Source organism: Sparus aurata, chromosome 16 (assembly GCF_900880675.1).
Source record: "Sparus aurata chromosome 16, fSpaAur1.1, whole genome shotgun sequence".
Taxonomy (NCBI): Eukaryota; Metazoa; Chordata; class Actinopteri; order Spariformes; family Sparidae; genus Sparus; species Sparus aurata.
In genome coordinates, this window is record NC_044202.1 from 16,635,038 (window position 1) to 16,655,431 (window position 20,394).

A 20,394-nucleotide genomic window follows, 5' to 3' on the forward strand; every position below is an offset into this window, starting at 1 on the left:
TCTCATTCTGCATAGCAAGGCTTTCTTCAAAGTCAGTCAGTGGCAAGAGTTCCGACGTCATCTTGTCAACAGACCAGGCTTAACAAATTTAGTTTTCCCACACACGGCTGCTGAATGAGAATATTTTGTCGACTTAGCAGACCCGAACACAGACTTCTTGAACCGAGTGACAAGCCCCAGCTCTGCCTGCCAGCAGCAGCCGATGTGGTAGCATACCCCTGTTGTCGCTCAGCTCTCAAGGCCCCTCGAGTGTTGAGGCTCGAGGTTAATGAGTTGAATCTCTGCCCTCTGGCACGGGGAGGCACTTCCTGCAGACTGAGAGGAGTCTCATGTTGGCCCGCTGCAGCTTTCAAGAACAACCGTGTCAGTATGTAGAACAACATGACCTGTGTGTCCTGAGGTTCTTCTGCTCGGCGGGGAAGACTGATGACTTGAAAATGAGCAGATAGGAGGACACGAAAAATTAGAGAGGCCCTTTCACTGTTAAATTGTAGGATGATAATGATGATGATGAGTCCTTTAATGAGTCCTCCTTGCTTGACCCAAGGAGAGTAGTTAACCTAATGTCTTCTTGAGAAATTACAGCATTGCTAATCAGGATGGATGACTGCATAAGTACTGTCGCTGATGTGAGCTCCATTGCTGGGTTACCTGTTCAGTGCTTGTGGTTAGAACTGCATGGAAACTTTTCCATCTGTAAATTACAGACATTTTATTTTGAGGGGTGAAGGTTGATTCAAACGTCTGTTCAGACTGATCCTTCACATCAGTGGCTCCCAACCTCCTTGTCTGATGTGTCTCTATATCTCAAATGAGCTCAGTTTCTTCAAAACTGATTTCAAACAGGATGTTATGGATGAATGCATATTGTTAATGTTTTTTCACACAACTGAACTGTTGGTTGGATCAAGCTTGCAGTATAGTTCAACTTGACTATCATCTGTTTCAACCGTTTATCTATTATTTCACTATTTCAACAATTTTTGTAATGCTTTATGTTAAGGTCCCTGTAATAGGTATCTGTTAATAGGTAATAAGGCCCTCATGAGTGCTTATAAGCTGTTAACATGAGTGAGATAATTGTAAGTGTTTCTAAAAGCTTTATTAACACATGCATTGTTACATTATAAGACATTTATAAGTACTTAAAATACATAACAGTTTAGACTGCTTAAGACCTTTTTTTTTTTTAAAGCTCAGGAGTTTCATATAATTGTTGATAATAGCATTGCAAACAGATTTATTACATTTAGGAAGATAACCTATTGTGTCATTTGTTAAATTTCATGATGCTTTTATGTTGCTTTATTAAAATTATTATGTACTTTATTATGCATAATTGGCTATTATTAACTATGCACATATTATCAGTTAACTATGCTTTCTGCAGCAATTGGAGCTAAAGTGAGAACAAGACCCAATTAAGATTAATATATATTCTTTACAAGCACTAATTCATAGTTTTTATTATAATTTTCATTGGCTTGTGCCTTAACTACAAGTTTCTAATAAGTGCCAATAAATGTCATTAAACTAACAACAAACATATTAATTATGCTATTATTAACACTTATATATTTCTTATTGTTAATAAGCATCTTATGATAATATAAAGCATCATGTTCACAACATTTAACTATTTTGACAATTGATTGACCACTTTTGGACACTATTTTAACATTTCACCCATTACTTTTATCCACTGCTTTTAGCTTACTACTCAGTTATCCAATATTTGCTTGCCAATTAGTTTTCATGCACTCTCGATCAAAAACATGTTGTACATGTCTTACAACTGAATGTGACAGTTCTCCAAATTAATTAAGTTACTCTACACTATTTCACTCTAAGTAGAGCTCGACAGATGTATCAGCAGGCCAATATTAGTGACTGATATTGGCCTATCACAGATATATCAGTATGACATGTTATAGATATCGGGCAATAGATAAACTTAGGTTTTAAAGAACAAAATCTCTTGGGAGGGATTTATGATTATTGTATTTTAAGTGAAGCTTACCGTTTTAGGTCACTGATTTAGTAATTTTAGACAATAAACTTTATTGTTAAACTGTAAAAATCTCGCCTCCATTATAGATATTTTAGTTTGAAAGTGTTTGATAACCATGTTTAAGGGATCACGGCAAAAAAATTAGCACATTATATATATCTGGTTTTTTTTTTCTCCTTAATATCAGTATCGGTACCAAAAATTGAGATTTGGTCGAGTTCCATTTCTCTGTACTGCTGAAGTCTCTTCTGGGGCACAAGTTCACCTGGTTGGTAATCGTTATCTGAAGCTGAATATTAACAGGAAAGTCTAACTTTCAGTTTCAGTTAACATAGAAATCTGAAGATCATCTGCTACATTGAGTGCTACTAATTGTTACTGTTTGTTTAAGGTATTCAATGGAAATGAAACTGCACATTTTTGAAGGTGGACATGTGCTTGCTTATGAAAGTGTGCTGTGTGGAGAGAGGACACGTGCTGTCTGACTCCCGACAGTGGTTTATCACTGAGGATTCTCCGACTTCACTTTAGTGTTATTTCGACCCAGGCGGTCTGTCTCCCATATCTCCAGAAATAATATACTGCTTTCATCAAACCCCCAGTCTGATCTATGTTGGTTTATGTTTTTCTAATAGAGAAAACGTGGCTTTTTTTTTATTTCCCTTATGCTCTGTGCGAGTACAAAAACAAAAACCCAATTTCACTGTGGGCCCTATCATGTTTACCTCAGATTTACTATGGCAATATAGTGTGTTCCCCACGTTCACAGTTCACATGCTGTGTTCCTGTTGATGGCATATTCAGAAGCCCTGTAAGTCATTGTGGTGTTGATGTTGAGAGTGGAATTATGGCAAGAATGTGCCGAGATGTGCCTGGGCAGACTGTAGTTGGCTGTTTGTCTTGGTGTTGGTCTGAGGCTTGCCTAATAGTGGCGCTTTGGTTATGGAAGAACACTGAGCTTCTGGATTGATGAAATATCCTGGAGATCCAGCATCTGAGGGCCTTGAATTCATTACACATGTCCCCAGTCTCCACAGTTTAACCCTCTGATCAAGTGCCGGCTCTAGATCACCCATGGAGAGAAATACCGCACAGAAGCCGAATCGTGTCTCCAGAGGGAGTTTGTTGTCGAGTGTGAGCGCTACTAGAGACTCTTGAAAATAGATAAATAACATTGGTAAGCCGCAGAGTTGAACTGAAGGGCGCTCTGAGAGGTCTTATAGAGAGGCTTCACTGCTGCTCGGTGTTGAGAAAGAGACATCTGCTTCCCAATTTCCCATGTGGTCTGAAGAGAGTTCATTACTTAAATGGTTTATTGAGCCATAGGCTTGGGAAGATAAATAGCTGTAGATGTGTGATTAAAAATTAGCTAGCTGCAATGAAGCTAACTGAAGTGGGGAGGCTGTGTGGTCATGTGAAGCTTCTGAATTTCAAGTCCAAGCAGACACCAGCTCCCGATTTATTGGGTCACCAACCGGCGATGAATTACAGTGGCGAACTACCCTGATGGAGGACTAACAGGGGCAAATTACAGTCAAATAGCAAATTAAACTGCCAACACCCCCGGTCGCAATAAACCTACTGTTGTGCATGATCGGTGAGAAGCAGGGCATTTAAAATGTCTGACTGCATGAGAAATACGTTTTGTTAAACAAATCTGACTTCTGACCTGCCAAAGCCTGCAAAGCTCGAGAGGCATAAATCGGCGAACGCGGAGTACACGAGGAAGTGCGAGAAAATCTGTTGCCCCGTTAAAGGCAGGAATCCATTTCTGTCAACAAAAACTCCCGTAACCACACTACCACAGACCTGCTGTTCCTCAATTATAGTGGTAATAAGCACATCGTATTTCAGCATCGGCCGTGCGATCTGAGGTGACATGTTATTTTCTCCTTGCTCTCTTTTTCCTGGATTGAGATCAATGTTTTGTTCTCTTTCTAAATTTTAGGCAATCACATGAGCAGAATGATGGGGAACGTGCACGCCTTGTGATGCGCTTATTATATCATTGTACATAGGTGACTAACTGGAAAACAACTCACTTTTATTGGACTAGAAATGTGTTTGTTCGTGATCGTAAACAAATGCAATGATTCAATCTAGGCTACTTTCTGGCAGCCAATGCTCTCCTCTCCGGCCCCCCGTCTGCTCTCTGCAGTCCACACGTGGTGTCTCTCGCTCGGTGGGACACACAATACGCAGGGTACAGCATGGTCAAAGGTTAGGAACTCAGTGCAGCGGGGCCTTCTCCACACAGATACTTTTACAGTCGTAAGTCAGTGTGTGAGTGACAGTTAGCGGTGGGTAGGCACACCAAGAGCATGTGAATGTGAGGTGTGATCACTGTACGCATGTGTTTCTTTTCCTGCCAGACACCACCGAACAGCAGGGTATCGACATCAGAGAGAAGTTCAACAAATCCATGGTCAGCTTTAAAGACATGCCACTGACGCCTGACTACATTTGTACTTTCTACAAGAACTCTCAGCTTCTCATGGCTAACTTGTTGTGACACATCCCAACCGAGCGTAACCTTAACGTTCTTCCAGCAAAAACGACGCCGTTTTCCCTGCAGAGTTTCCATCACTGATTAACATGTGTACGTCCTCTCACAGGCACCGCATTCGCTTTGGATAGTAACACTTGCTGAATAACGTGCTGTATGTTAACTCATGTGTGCAGTGTCAACACGTCATTGATTTTGTATATGTCGACTGTGTTGTGCCAACAGAATTACGGAGACATGATTATACTACGGCGCTAACATACTGCTTGACAACTCGAAACACAGACCCATGCAGATCCGCGCTGGTTGTCAGCCAGTATTCATCAGAAGCAGCACGCTGTTATTAGGGACTAATGCCAACAAAGTGGTGAGAGTCATGGTGCGAGCAAAACCCCTCTGGGGAAAGAGCCCTCTCCCTCTCTGCATGTGCCAAAGCCACAAGTATCTCTGAGTTACATAACAGTTCTTTCGTGTAGGCGTGGACTTCCATGTGTCTTTTTTGTCTTGTGTCCCAACGGCCACACATACGGACAATGGGTTCCAATATCCTGATCGGATAGGCCAAGGGAGAATCTGTCGTCTAGATAGAGTGATAGAAAGGAGATGTGATCTGTGTAAGTGCATTTCCAGGTATTTGAAATGAAAAATAGGCTCAGAAGGGAATGAGGCCCGGTGTCTGCCAGACTGTCAGCTGACAGCTGTCTATGCCTATTGTCAATGGAGAGGAATGTACCTTAATCTACCTGTGGATGAAAAGTAAAACTAAACAAACTAAAGTCAAACTCCTGTGATGGACTGCAGTGATGCTTTTTGGAGGAAGGACTAAACCAGAGATCCGAGTAAAAAGCTGAATTTATTCAAAAATGAAACAGTTTTTGATGCCCCGTTTATAAAACGTTGTGGAGTAGAGCACCTCACAGCAAATCACAGCTACATTATATACATTCACAGTAGATGATCATTATAAAGAGGTCATCTTATTGGATAAAACAAAGTGGAAAAAGTTTGCGATTAAATGAGTGATTCACACCTTCGTAATTTTAAAGGCTGAGGGGCCAGGATGGAAACTTGGGTAGTTTTTATCATCGGTGCATGATTGAAAATATGCTTGTTTTAAGTTGAAAGTGCATTCCCTGAGCAGTATTTTTAAAGGATGGCAGTCTTCAGAACCAGGCAGAGAAGCCGTGCTTATCCTTCACCACCCATATGCTGTCAATCACCTTGCCGTACTGCAACACACAGAAAAGCATTTATCATTCAACAACACTCTCTGACCGTCAAAAGTGTCCTTTCACCTCTGCTGCGCTTGTGCATGTTCTTCCACGAGTCCTCACCTCGTCATCAGAGACCTGCTCCAAGTAAAGGTGGCTGGCGTTGACCACTTGCATGCGGGTGTAGCCGTAGTCTGTGCTGCGGAAGGCGCTCCAGTCTTTGGGGTTTGGATTGAACCTGTCAGTCCTCTCTCTGCAGCCCTGCGGAGGATTCAACAGCGATTTAACCGAACCTGTTAGTGATGAGCCACATGCCTTTCTCCACCTCCATCCACAAAGCCCTGTGTGACATTTACAACTGTGGCTGCGCCTCGGTGTGAGTCTGGCCGCATTTTGATATGCCAGTGACTAACCCCTCTGTGGTCGGATGACGAAGCATGCCCTGCGCTGCTCGCCACCACATCAGAAAACACTTAACCAGAGGAACAGCTGGTGCTAAACTCATGCGGCAGAGCAACTGCTGCACAGGCAGGACAGTGAACAAAGGCTGACATTGTTTTTGTTGATGCCGCTGTCAGTTTGTTGAATGATTTACAATGGAAAAATGTTAGCAGTGATGTGAAAGCACTTACAGCGGAGCCTGTGATAATGTGTACGGGAGCTTTTGGGTTCACATAAGGCTGCTCCTTGCTCCCGTTGCACACCTGAAGAGAAAAACACAAAAAGTCTCTTTCACTGACTATAAAACACTTTGTGCAAACACGATGTAAGAACGTGGTAAATTGATAATGCAGGAGCTGACCTTGTCACTGTACACAGGCCAAAGCCTCTCATACGTATGCTCATGCGCCCACAACTCCAAATCCACTCCTGTGAAAGACATTTGATGACAGTCAGCAACCTTCCACAGAAAACATAACTGCACAAACAGCCCAATTAAACATATTTTGCTGAGTAATCTGAATGCCTCTCAGATCTTCTGCCCATTTAATTTTGAGATTTCTCAGCAATCAACAAAAGCTTAAGATCAGAGCAACCCAAACTTTCAAAAGTTCCACCACAAGTTAAATAATTAAATGCCACAAACAAACGTCTGAGAAATGTAATACAGGAAAAACATTTACAAACTGGCTGTTGGGATGTCAGCCAGACCAAACGCCTGCTTTTTTAATAAAGGATGTTTGGATTGCTCTGCTCTCTGCAACTGTGAGGACATTAGACTGTCTGAGCGTGCAAATGTGTGATCTTAAACACCCATTAGCAGCGCACAGCTGGTTGTCAAAAAGAGTTCATACCATAGCGGTAAAATAGATCCTCTAGACCAGGAGCTGGAGGTTGGGTTTCGTTCCGTCCCAGTCGGACCTGAGATATAACAGAGAGGAATAATGACAGCATGAACTGGCATTCACGTGCGAAAACACTACCTGCAGCACGAAACCCTACCTGGTGGAGCCCCATCGTGCCCGTGCCAGCCTCGCTCCAAACAGAGCCAAGTGCTGAGAGAAGTCAGACTAAGTGGAAACTATTTGGTTCCAAATTACAGTGATTATGACAGCAGACTGTACTGAATGTGCTTATGGGCTGCGATGTGGACTGGCCAACTTGCAACCAGCGTGACACGTCTGCTACCAGGAGTAATTAAAGTGTCAGGCAACACGGCGGAGAGCGAACCCTACAAATACCTTCATGTGATGAACCTAAAACAATACAGATGTCCGCACACTGCAACACAAACAATGAGCCCTTTGTAGGCAATTCAGAAAATGTTGTAAAGTAACGATAATAATTCTTTTGCTTAGCGGAATCACATGAAATGAATCACTAAAGGGTCACGAAAGCACCGATAATTATGCTTTGCTATTAAGATGGCTGCCATCAGGAGAGCAGCTAAGCCATCGCAACAAGATTTTCCACACTTGAGACTAAACAGATGTGTGAGTGGCATTATCCTCCATTACTGAGCCAAACTTTAAAGCTTCTTGTTCTTTGCACATTCGACCTATTCAACTGGCGGTCTGCAGTCCACATGAATGTGTCAGGTATGTCTCACAAACATATGCTTATAGGTGTGATGTACACAGTCACGACGTGTCTGTATCATACACCTCAGACTGCATCCATTGTGACAATTAACAATTCGGAATTTTTAAATTTATTAGAGCTACAAAAAAAAAAAGGAAATGTCTGTAGCATTGACAATTCCTGGTTTTAAACTCTGGTCCAAACAAATGTGTAATTGAATAGCCCTGATGTTCATGCTTCTTATAAAGGCAACCTGTCATATGCATGAGCTTGATCACCAATACTCTCTGTGGCAGTGTCATTTAGGGCGCTGTGTGCATTAGTTAAAGTGTATGAATGAACGGATAGGATTCTGTCGTTTACACACTTTGGAGTCAAACGTGGTGCAGTCGTCCTGGTCATCATCGGAGCAGTACATGGGCCTATGTCCCATTGTGATGATCCATGGTCGCACTGCTCGGTTCTCTGGCTTGTTGGCCTCCTGGTTCAGGAGAAGACACGCATATGTAAGAATGCGTTAGACAGAGAGAGAGCAAGATTTTATTTCTAACAGAATGAGAAATCTGTAGATTGTACAAGGGGACATTTGGTAATCTTTGAAATTGCTGAATTAGAAAAAAGAGAGAACAAGTGTGTGAACAAAGGAGAGCACTTAGCCATCATCAACACATGTAACCGGTGCAGTCATTAACCTCCAGGTCTTTCCTCAGCCACTCATACTGCTTGAAGAGGAGCTCCAGGCCGAACTCGAGGTAGAAATAAACCTCGGTGGAGAGGGAGATGATGTGCGCTGACCCCAGGTTCCAGCTGCGGACACACATCATTAACATGATACACGGCTCAGATCCAGCTGGGGAAGCATGCTGAAAGCCAGCAGAAAAGCAACAACAGGCCTCTCTTTAAACCCCACATCGTGTGAGAAATACTCCAAAATCCAGGCGACGTTGTAGTCCCTGACATTTTGCTGTATGGTGCGGTGCCAGGTCCACTTTAGCGAATAAACTCTGTGGGGTTAATGGAAAAGCATGTGTTCTGTACATGTGTACTGCATGTTCTGAACACTTTCCAGTAGCAGTTGCAGGATTTCAGATTGCCTCTCCAGTGTCAGCCCCCTCTTGTTTCCTAACCGTGCACATAAGAAAAAGGGCTCTCAGCCAGCAGGCCTGTCTGCGTCTCGGCCTGAGAAGTGGGCAGCTGGCCTGTGGTCTAGCAAGGTATTATCTTACTGTCTGAGAGGAGGAGGCCTGTAATGGGCGATGAGTCACCCCGTCAGATGTATAGCTCCTTTGTGTAGTCACCATGTCCCTTAGATAGGAGGCAAACCAAACTAAGAGAAGGGAGCTCATTAAAGCTCACTGAAATACAGTAGGAGGTTCAGAAAACCTGCACGTGATACTTCACAAGAGGCTCCTTGGTGGAAAAGAAATGATTTCTTTTCCTGGCTCCGTGTTTGGGTTCACCAAAACTGCATGCGGTTCTTTCACCAGCTTAAGCACGTCATTACTAAAGCAACAACGTTCTAACTTATTCAAAGAAATGGACATATTTTTTCTCCTCCCTTTCTCACCTGTACCACAGGCTCTCAGTGTTGCCCGGCATGCTGAAGCGATTCCTGTAGTTTGAGAAGTTGCTGTGCACAAACAAGAAGAGAAAGGGTAGTTAGACAGACGCATCATACAATCTACGTTCTTTGAATGTCTAAGAAACAGCATTTAACTCTTCAAGCTTCCGCGCTCTCTTATTTTGTGGTGTCTACACCAGATCTCAAACAACAGCTCGACTGCAGTCTCTTTCACAATATGCCGAAGATAATTCTCAGCTAAGCTATAAACCAGCAATCTGAAAATAACCGCCTAGTTTTTGGTGGATTCCTTTTGTTTTAGGTCGCTATTCGGGTCTCCTTTTGACCTGGCAGGAAACTTGGGGTGGTATATCATCGGATCAAGATGACCATCAAACTGTGGCGGTGACATCTGCCCCGAAGTTCAGAGAAAGAGTGAAGGAGCACGCCAGTTTTAGACGTTCTGAGAAACCGTACACTTTGCTCCAGCCAGGCTATCAGAGGCTGAATCTCCAAATTAAAGGCTGCAGAAAAACATGGACGTAGCCTCGGTGACATCGCCCTTTCTGATGGGATGTTTTGAAGCTTTACATCATGGTCAGTTTCTGGAGCTGCATAATCAAAAAAATTTGGACCGGCGTGGGGGAGCCTGGGTGGAGCCGAGACGGGGTGAGCGAGTAGGAGCCACCGAGGCTGTGCGTACTACACCTGTCAATCAAGAAATCAGGCAGTTAAATATATACCGATCTTAAAACCATGACATCTTAAAAGAGCACTGTAATTTTACATCCAGCTTCCAGCAGAGCATCACATTAGAGGCTATTCCACAGCTGTTTCAGCACCGAGTTGTGGTGGTTTCTTACTTGATCCAGATATAGCAGGGCGCTTGTAGTGATCGATCCACTGCTACCACTATGCCCGCCACTAATTTATTTACCCTTTGCACCGCATCAAACTATACGATCAATCACTAGAGCCGCAGTGTTTAAAGAAGATTAGTTGCAAACTATTTTGATATCGATTAATTTGAAATGAAGTAATTTTTCAAGTAAAAATGTCAACATTTATGGGTTCCAGTGGCTAAATGTAAGCTTTGCTGCATGTTATTTATGAAAGCGAACGAAGAGTCTTTGGGTTTTGGACTACATGCTGCTGCAGGAATGAGTCCTAAAACCCCAAAATGTACTTCTTTCTCTCGAGTTCGATGGGTTTTCTGAATGGGTTTTGGGTTTGATGCCTTAAATAAATGTTCATGTTATGTTTTATGACATAAAAGGAGGTCAGTAAATACCCAACTTGTGAACTGAGAAGCTTTAATGGGTCTTAAAAAAGGCAGTTGCTTAGAAGCGGCTGACAGAGGATGTTGGGGAGATTGAATGTTATCAGAGACTCATCCACTCACTAGTCCGTCTTTGGAGTTGGACTTCAATGCAAACTTTTTGTAAACTTGTAGGGTTTTTTTAAACAATTTTTTCAACATTGATTCATTCTGAAAGTAAGACAAGACAGTTAAGACACTCATCTACCCTCCCTCCCTTTCTACTCAGAGCGTAGTATTAAATAAAAAAGGTTGCGGTGGAAAATAATGAAAAACAAAGGATGAAAAGTAATAATGGACTGTCACTACACAAGGTGTGTCCACTTTGAGTTATTTCTTCAGTAACAGACGAGGGGCAGCAGGGTCTTGTTAATTGTGACTCTCTGTTCTTCAGAGAGAATCGTATTTTCTCGATGTGAAGGGTGTTGGTCTACTGAGCCACGTTTTAAAAGTGGGAGCGTCGTTCTTCCACCATCATCCATCTTAAACCAGTGCACCTCAAATATTACAATGGGTGCACCACGCAGAAGGGAAAAACCCTTTCATGGAAAGCTCTCGCTGACGCCAACCCGCCCGTCTCTTTTCACAGTTTTTTATTCCAGCATGAAGGCAGGAGCCAATCTTCTCAACGGGCCATTAACTAAGCGAGGTGATTGGGGCGACTGTTTTCTTATCTGACATAAGAAGAGAGAAAAGGGCTGTATTCTTTAAATATATTCTACACTGACTGGCTTAATGTAGGGTTAGGGAGAACTAGAGACAGAGGGTCAGATGTCAAAGGGCAGGAGCTGGGACAGAAAAGGAGGATCAGAGAGATGTTTGTTATTGCTGAGTAAGAGAAAGAGTCTAATTGGACTTGTTGACTTGAGTATTGTGATCACTCAGCATGAAGAAGAATCCTTTGTTTAGGTGTCTTTACTGCTGATATCACTCCAAAATACTTCTTGTCAATAAAACTTCTAATACTGAAACACTTAACTTCTGACTTTAAGGTAATGTATTTTCATACAAGAACCACATCATTTATTCAAATGCATCATCTGAAAATGTTAGTATATCCTGATTCAATCATACAATTAATGTAAGCTAAAAAGCTGACATCTGCACCTGTGGAAATTAGTTTTGATCTTGAGTCGTCAGTCATGGCACTGAACCAGGAGCAGTCGTGAGATGAGTTCATACTCCCATCTTGTGGCTAGGAACGGTACCAGAACACATGTAGAGGGGTCTGGGAAGGCACCATCCACTAAATAGCAATAAACAATCAATTTTTCTATGCCCTGAAATAATACACATGCTCTCAACGGATCCAAACAGAGTGATAAAACTGGGCATGCTCTCAGGGAAAGGATCAGCCTGGAGAAATAAAGCCAACTGAGGGCTTCTATGTCTCTCCTTTTGTGGTGCAAAGACGATAAGCTTATATTTGTTTCATTAATCTGCACGCTGGGAGACCCACATGTGAGTCATCCTCTGCGTCCCGAAGCACGCTTGTTTCCATGTGCGTTTGCTTTCCATTAAAAGAAGACAGAGATAAAAATCTGGTGGCTGTCAAATCCAATATGAACAACCAGACTCTTAAGCTGACCTAACAAAACTTCCCCTCCTCATCATGTCTTCCCCTTTCATCATCTGATGAGCTTAATCCAGTTGTTACGAACCCGTCGTAGTCTTCAGGAAGCATGCCACAGACTCCCATCACAAGACTTTGTTTCAAACAGCGACTCGCTGTCCCTCCGAGGGCCTGATGTGCCATATTGTACGTGGTGAACAAAGACAGTCTTGATTGGGGCATCTTCAGGGGACCCGCTGTTCTCATCCTGCTGGAATGCTGACCGAAAACCGATTGTGGTCGGCCCCTGTTTCGATTGCCTTTCACCCAATAGGTTTTGAGGTTGGAAAGAGAGAGGAACAGAGAAGTGTAGTGAGAGGAGAGGACAACAGAGCGCAAGGCAGAAAAAGAAAGGGGCCAGATGCTGGGAATATCACCACAGAACAAAATACACATTTAGATATAGAAGGAGGGAGAGCGGAGCTGGGCTTCTGGTTATGTAATGCAGCGAGCAAAAATGGTTCTTGATATCAGGTTCTTATGTCAGGATGCGGCGCCAAGGAAAACAGACTACTGTGTGCAGCTTCTTAATAGAGACCAGGCTGCAGTCGCGCCTCACATGGCAAGGCCATGCAGTTGATGTCCCAGTCGGTATAGCGGCGGCAAGTAAATATTATGGTGCAAGATCAGGCTTCTCTAAATGTTACGACTGACCCCAGCAACCGTGCTTGAAGTTTAGGTAAACATTAGCTGCTGATCTGATGAATTTAAGGCATCTGTTAGACATCTATAATCATCTTCAACAAAATACTATTGAACTAAACCTGAAAATTTAGAGTGAAATGGACTAAAAAATATTTCACCCACAAGGTAGAGTATTATATTTTATCGATTGACATCAGTGGTGATACATTTTCATTGATCAAAACCACTCTGATTAATACATTGCCAAAGCTGAAACCAACTCAGATTAAATTAAAAACTCATTAAATAGCAAGGCTTAAGCACCAAAAGCACAATATCAATATTTCAGAATATCAGCGTACAACTCGTACACGCAGAGAAGCACTGCAGGCTGCTGCACCGTTTAGAGTTGCAACAAATGACTATGATCAACAAGGGCTGTACTGAATAGGTTTGAGCTTTGAAGCTTCATTCAGCCCACTGAGATTTAAATTCTACATCACTTAAATGCTGGCTTTTCGGCACCGTTGCAGATGCAGATTAGGCTACACTAATATTATGAGCGTCACGCTATTTGTAGAGTCAGATTTCAGGGGTGGCTGCAGAGGATCGTTTCCAACTCATTTATCTAAACAGAGAATAGATGCATTCATTTCCAAATCCAACAACATGTTTTTATCCAACAAAATGTTCTGCTTCATTACCTCGGCCAAAGAGGTATTTTTTCACCTACGTCCGTTTGTTTGTTGGTTTGTCAGCAGGCTACACAAAAACTACTGAACGCATTTCCATAAAAATTGGATGGAGGAAGGGTCTCGGGACAAAACATTCCCATGAACTTTCGTGCGTATCCAGATAAAGGGACGGATCCAAAAATGTTTTCTCACTTTCTTTCTTACATTGAATGATTGGGCATTTTCAGGTCATGATGAAATAAAAAAGAATGTATTTATTGATGTGGCTGCTATCTATGAGTGAGTACAAAGGGGGACTGGGACATTTGAAGGCTATTTTAGTTCTATATTTTTTGGCATTTATCCTTTTTTCACTGTGGTCAAAACTGTTTCCTTTTCCACCTGCCACTTACAAAAGTGGCCATACACTTATTTTATAATTCGGCTCAAACACTATTACAGTAATTACTCAAGGTCAACATCCCTTTCATACCAACAACTGTAGAAAATCCCCAGTTTGATTCAGATTTATTCATTAAAGAAAGCTGATTTAACTAAAAAGAATAAATCATTAAATCTAACAAGTTGCTTCATTCAAATCGAGGCTTTCGTTTCGGGATTAAAATACGACTACAGACGTTCAAATCTTTATTCGAAAACCTCATTAAAAGCTTTGAATGTAAAAAATGACATTAGGTACAGCCCTGTTAACAAAAACTACGCAGATCATTTTCCAATTAATCTATTCAACATTTTATATTATAAAATATTCACCATATTTCTCAGATGCCAAACTCAAATTATGTGTTCTGACAGACATTCCTAAACTAATAGAAATTCAACGAACTGGTAAGTAAGACAAAGAAAAGCATCAAATCCTCACATTTGAGATGCTGGAACTGGCAGATTTTTAGGATTTTTTCGATCGAAAAATGACTATTAATCAATGAGTCACTGCAGTGTTCCTTCCTCACTTCCCCTTTGCCTAAGACCAGGACATTTCCCAGGCTTAATGTGAACAACACATTCAGTGGAGATGAGTCAAAACACAGACAGACTTCCCACCAACACCACCACCACGGGTCGTCTGTGGGAACTGAAAAACAGATAGTGAGAGATGATGATTCCCAGTCAGATAAATATTTGTTTTGGAGGGCGTTGCCTTGTTTAGATGTTGGTGGTTCCTGACGCCGTTCCAGCCTGCAGAGACCAAAATAGCTCCCATGTGTTCTGAAGGTACAGTCAAGAGTTTTTCGGCAGACCAAAGTTTGTTCCTTACAGTGGAAAAACTGCGGCCAACCCCCCCGAAGAAACACATGCGCGCGCACACACACACACACACACACACACACACACACACACACTTTACATTTACAGTAGTCAGTTCTGAATGCAATTTGTCAGGGGGTGTCTGGAAACTCTTGCTCCCCAATATGGAAAACTGAATGTACTGCTGTTATTGTCCAAAACCCATTGATTATAACTCTGCCCCAGGACAGAATGTGGCACAAAAATGTAAATAAAAAGAAAACAGTCAAATAGCTTCCATGTGCACTCACTTGCTATGAATTTCTCTTGAAGCGGTCGCTATTAAGAAACAATTTTTCAACAAATATGAATACGAACCCTCACAAACGTGAATCCGTCTAATAGTTGTACTTCTTCTTGCTATAGGCCACACTCACTGCCACAGCCCCTTTTAGCCGATTGACATGAACAGTTAATCAGCCGTCCTTTAGTTTGCGATCAACCTTTCCACTCGATCTTGAGCAAGTCTGTTAATCAAGTTTTTGTTTCCTAGGATGAAAACTGTTGCTGCTAAAGGGAGAGGAAATTTTTGTGGAACGTCCGACTGACTGAGCAACCTATATAGCTGCCGAACAAATGTCAAACAGAGTGAGAGGAAATTAAAATTCCACCTACTATGTGGCCTCGTGGTTGCCTGGACAGGTCATGTAGGGCACATAGGCTGCAATGGACTGGATCTGCCTCATGAACTCATCACCAATCCTGGCATTGTCCTGGAACAATTTCATTCAGCCGTTAAACACGAAGCCAAAATTTCCCGCTAGACAACAATGTTTCATTTTTCCCCATCTGCCAATATTGAGCCAAATTAGTTTTGAGAACTATGCGAGTCCATTTTCCAGACGGTTTGAGGAATGCATCATCAGCTCTACCAAACAAACCTCACTGAAACCAGAGAGTTTTTTTCCCTTTTTTTTCTACACGGCTTTTGAAAACACTGCGGTTCATGTCTGCACTGATGGCTTTTACCTGCCACAGCCATTTATGACCTTTCAGACGAAACGTTCTGTTTTTCTATTTATAATATCAGTGAAGCCGCAGGATGTACTAGCACATTCCAGCGAAAGACGCAGCCCGGATAAATTATGGTTATTAATTTTCGCAGCAGTCTGCTGATTGCATTTAGCATTTCTCTATATAAAGAAAAAAAAAAAGTTTGAACAATACAGGAAAACTATTCAGGACAAATGATGTTCGCGTCCAAGACAAGGTTACCATGTACACTAGGTATGAAAGATGACAGCTGGGAGGTTTTTCAGATGAGCGAAAATGTTATTGGGTCTCATGATTTGTGGTTTTAAATGGTGCTTTTTTTTGTTCAAGAAATACTTGAGCGACATGAGCCCAACTCTCGTCTTTCACCGCAGGATTAAGGCATTTTGCAGTAATGCTAATCATAAGCTGTGTGTCTCAACCACAGCTGAGAGCCTTTTTATACACTGATAATAAATAGTGGTGAGTCTGAGGGCAGGCGCAGTGGAGAAAGGTAGAGGGCCTTTTCTCATCTGTCACTGTGGAATTAGTGGAATATTTCAGTGGCTTTAAGAATATATGCTATTGATGAAAGAAATGTGCTGTCAGTGACCTCGACTGAGCACAAGTGTGATTTGAGTTCATTGTATTGTAAAGAAAGAAGAGTACCTCATGCATATCGTAGGCAAAGTCCCCTGTAAAACAAAAAGAAAATCTGTAGATTAGAACAGATCTGGGTTTTGGATTTTGAGTTTGACTCTCCTGCAGCTTAGGTATAACAACAATATATATCTTTGGTGCACTGTGCCAAAATATCCCTGATAAATTGTGTTTACTTGGTTACTTCTCAGTTTGTTAATAATTTTGCCATCATACTTAGATTGTATTATAGTGATAAGGCTTAATGTAATGGTCAAACATTTGGAGAATTACACTTAATCATTTTCTTACTAAGAGTTAGATGAGAAGTTGCATTCACATATTCGGTATACAGTCATGAGAGTAGTATCGATCTTTTCATCTACCTCTCAGCATGAAAGGCAATTAAGTATAATTTTCAAAAATGTCAAACTTTTCCTTTAATAAACGACTAGTGCAGGCCTATTAAACCACTTTTTCCAAAGGGCCAGATTTGAAAGAAACAAAGTGCAAAGGGGCGAGACTTTTGTATTCCCTGTGTTTTTTCCATTGCTTGTTTATGAGTTTTCACTATTAATCTCATAAGTAGGATGTCAGTTTGATTTCCATAAATTCCCTCTCCTTAAGGGAAATTCCCACTGAAATAAGACTATTTGTGTGCTTAGCAACAGACGGAACTAATAAATGGGCTAATAAGCCTACTAACAAAATGATCAAAAGGCCAGAATGAGGTTGTTAAATGGGCCCTCCTTCCCAGCTGAATAGGTCTAGACTAGTGGACTATGAAAGTTTGATCTTACTTTATGAGGCAAACAAATAATTCTATTCTCCCTAACCTTGTAAATTAGCTGTGAAATAGTGTTTAAGTCTGTGTTTCATTTGACGAGCCACTAAAAGGAGAAGAAAAATTATCTGTTTCTTATTACTCTCTGGCAAGAAAATTGAGAAACGGGGCGAAAGCAAGAGAGTCAGAGATTAAGTCAGGTTTTTTCCCCATATTTCGTTTGGATTCTACTGCCCACCTATTCACATCGTCAACTGTGAAGTGATGGAGCAAGCAGGTGACCGGTATCTAACCCGCACCATCCGAAAGCAAAACATACAAATGATAAATAAGTATCATTATGCTGATTACAGTTAATACCATCAGGATGTATTATCTCTTCGTTACACATTTGTGTTGTGCAAGGTATCTGTGGATGACTAGCGCCTTAGACAACAGCTGATAACGCTTAATGCCTCTTTACTGCTTTTAAAGTAAAAATGGTTGTAACACTTCGATCCATGTGGAGCTCACCTATGTGCAGGATGACATCATACATGCCAAGCTGCGTCTCCTTTTGCAGCCGAGCCAGAGACTGAGGGTTCTCGTTGCCCAGGTCTCCGTACAGAGCAAACCTGGGACTGAAACTAGTGCTGTCATTCAGGGCAGTGAAGAAGAACACATCGCTCCAGCCCACATCACTCCCACAGTGGTACGCTGAAATCATACAGAGGAAAAAACACGTTTATGTGGAGAAACAATCCGACAAAGTGGAATTAATACCAAAGCTCCACTCACCATAAGAAGCAGCCGGTTTGAGGCCTGTGAGAGAGACTCTGTGGATAAACATCTTCCTCTTCTCCTCTCCCCAGTCCACAAACAGAGTGGCGTCACCTTTGGCGCTCATCTCAAAGAGCCGACCCCCCAGAAGGCCGTACTCCACTTTGCTCTCCGTCTTATTGAAGGTGGTCCAGGTCACAACCATGGAACCTGGCACTCCTGTGAAGAAAAAGCCCACTCGTTGGGATCGTGACGCTGACTGATCTGACAGAACAACTGGATTCACTTATCGATGCGTTTATCAAAGCCAAGAGATGCTTGTGAAAAGGCTGACGTTGCACAAGAGTGGTGCTTTTGATCTTGCTGCTGGCAAGATAAGCTGACGACTGGCCAGGTACTCATTTCACCAAGACATCAACTCATTTAATGACCACCATGTTTCACCTTCACGCGGAGTGAAACGAAAAAACGTTTACGCTGCACGGACTCTGTGCGCAGTAACATCAGCAAAATGTATGGAAGTTGTATTCAAAGTGACTTACAGTGTGCACAGAGACATGTTGCTTTTGCAGGACATATCATCAGTGCCTTGCATGAAACACACTAGCTTTATTCAAACTGGTCATCACGATAACTGGAAGTGATTCTGAGCTTGAGACTCCCTGCCGAGCTTCAGAAGAGTTACAAAAGGTTCAGCTCTCTAAATACACCAGTGCTTTCAATCATTGTATTATTGAGTTATTTGTTAAAAACATCTGTGAATCTGCAAGTCATATGACCTGGATACTGGTTTGCATTACAGAGGAGGGGGGGAGGGAATGTGTCCCTAAATGAAAACACATGAGGCAGAGGGAGAAGGTTCAAACACTTACCTGGATAAGAGAGGTGCACCTGCTCCGGCTGGGTCCAGATGGGAGGAACACCGAGCACCAACAGGGGTGCGAGGCTTAACAAAGCACAGGCGGCATGGACAGGCACCATTTCAACGACTGAGCTGCAGGAGCTGAGGCAACACACAACCAGAGAATAAAACAATTTAGTCACATGACGTTCAATGCTTTCATGCAAAACATCACATGACTGAGTCTGTTGATATAAAACCAAGGGCCTATCTAGAAATAAACAGTGCGGCCATAAAATCTCCTACCTGACCTCAACGCCAGTCTATACAGTCACACACACAGTCCGCGCCTCGGCCTCTGATGAACATCGGATGAAAGTGCAGAACCAAAAACAGCAGAGTCAGCGGGAGCAAAGCGGAAAGAGATGATGTGTCGATAAAAGCGGCTGATGTTGTTTTTCATTGTGCATTCAGGGAAGTGGCTGCTGTCAAAGTGAGCCCAAGTGCAGCAGGGATTAGCCCACAAGCCACAGCCTGCCTCAGGTCAATAAAGTGCAAAGGCAAACAGCTGATATGCCTCACTGGCCCGATAAAGGCACTGTCAGGGGTCATGGCTCATGAGGTGCAAAAAGCAATGTTTGATTAGAGCCCAAACAGGAAACCAGCTGATCCATCAGTTCTGGTAACTGCCTCTCTGATTAAATGTGTCTGGATCAGCTGACTGGGAGCATGTTTGAAACCGCAAATGTTGTCCAAGGCTTTAACGAGGTGTTTGGTTTGAAATGTGCACCGTTTAATATCTCAATAGTCGCTAGAGGTCGCACACCACACAGACTGGGTGATGAATAGGATGCTTTATTCTCTAATTCTGGGCGGTATTATCAGTTTAAATTGGACGTAAGCTTGTTAGCGGTCGCCTGAAACAATCACAGGGAATGTTTAACTCTATTGTCGCTCATTAGGAATTGGAAACTAGGTGAGTACACCACTAGGATATGTTATTTGTTTCACCTGAAGTGCGGCCACGCAGTTACACATTGCTGCGACTTGCTAGAAAAACGGTTGTGACTGTAAACGCAGCTAACGTGTTACGAACAGAAAACATCTTCTTAATTTTGTCTCCAACAGAAACTTAACAGTTTAAAGAAAACGGGCGAAGCTGTCCAAAAGCTTCAAACACATTCTGGACCGAATAAGTTCGCTGCATTTTTTGAAATTAGTCGCTGAAAACACTCACAACAAAACTCAGCTGTGGGTCCGGGAGCAGTTCCTGGCTACGTCATGCCCACGTGGATTGTGGGAAATTGTGTTTTAGGTGTGTTAACCTTGGAAAGCCTGGCAGACTGGAGGATAAAAACTGTATTCTTTTTTAAACGACCTCTCCCGTTATTTCTTAGTTCCTACTGTACTGGCTTGACATGTATTTGCCACCTAAATTAATAATATTTTTTGCTAAATGCTGTGAATAATAAATATATTTAGATACATAAACCATTTTTTGTTATCTTATTATGCAGACTTGATCACATTGGTAACTGGCTGTGTGTGTTTT

The 20,394-nt window shown here is 42.2% G+C and overlaps 2 protein-coding genes across 7 annotated transcripts in view; one reads left to right on the forward strand and one right to left on the reverse strand.

The window, feature by feature from the left end:
- Window positions 1-20,394, forward strand: part of LOC115565843 (KATNB1-like protein 1) — a 37,491-nt gene that overhangs the window by 14,611 nt on the left and 2,486 nt on the right. For 2 of the 5 annotated variants that reach the window (XM_030391414.1, XM_030391412.1), the window contains exon 1: window positions 19,174-19,818. The exons of 1 other annotated variant lie outside the window; for it this stretch is intronic. Coding sequence is in view for 2 of the 4 variants with exons in the window: in XM_030391410.1 (XP_030247270.1) it covers window positions 20,124-20,157 (34 nt within the window). In the remaining 2 variants the exon portion in view is untranslated. Of the gene's footprint in view, window positions 1-19,173; window positions 19,819-19,870; window positions 20,158-20,394 lie in introns of those variants that run through there. 2 more of the 5 variants (XM_030391410.1, XM_030391411.1) reach the window with 2 other exon arrangements.
- Window positions 5,352-20,144, reverse strand: acp7 (acid phosphatase 7, tartrate resistant (putative)). Of its 2 annotated transcripts, XM_030391406.1 has the most exons (15): window positions 20,080-20,144; window positions 19,149-19,200; window positions 18,874-19,004; window positions 18,020-18,220; window positions 17,756-17,938; window positions 16,489-16,514; window positions 15,463-15,560; window positions 9,318-9,380; window positions 8,443-8,557; window positions 8,118-8,231; window positions 7,024-7,090; window positions 6,531-6,598; window positions 6,361-6,432; window positions 5,852-5,989; window positions 5,352-5,746 (listed from the first exon to the last, which is right to left on the reverse strand). In XM_030391406.1, exons 3-15 carry the CDS (start codon window positions 18,980-18,982, stop codon window positions 5,681-5,683), a joined length of 1,320 nt encoding a protein of 439 aa, XP_030247266.1. In that variant the 5' UTR covers window positions 18,983-19,004; window positions 19,149-19,200; window positions 20,080-20,144; the 3' UTR covers window positions 5,352-5,680. The 2 variants fall into 2 exon arrangements, with proteins under 2 accessions (XP_030247266.1, XP_030247269.1); XM_030391409.1 differs by lacking the exon at window positions 19,149-19,200 and having other exon boundaries at window positions 20,080-20,138.

Coding starts and splice junctions, on each gene's coding strand:
- acp7 (XM_030391406.1), bottom strand. CDS start 18,982: ATGGTGCCTGTCCATGCCGCCTGTGCTTTGTTAAGCCTCGCACCCCTG. Junction 7,091..8,117: donor GCACCACGTTTGACTCCAAA/GTGTGTAAACGA, acceptor GTTATATCTCAG/GTCCGACTGGGACGGAACGA. Junction 6,433..6,530: donor GGCCTGTGTACAGTGACAAG/GTCAGCTCCTGC, acceptor TTTTCTCTTCAG/GTGTGCAACGGGAGCAAGGA.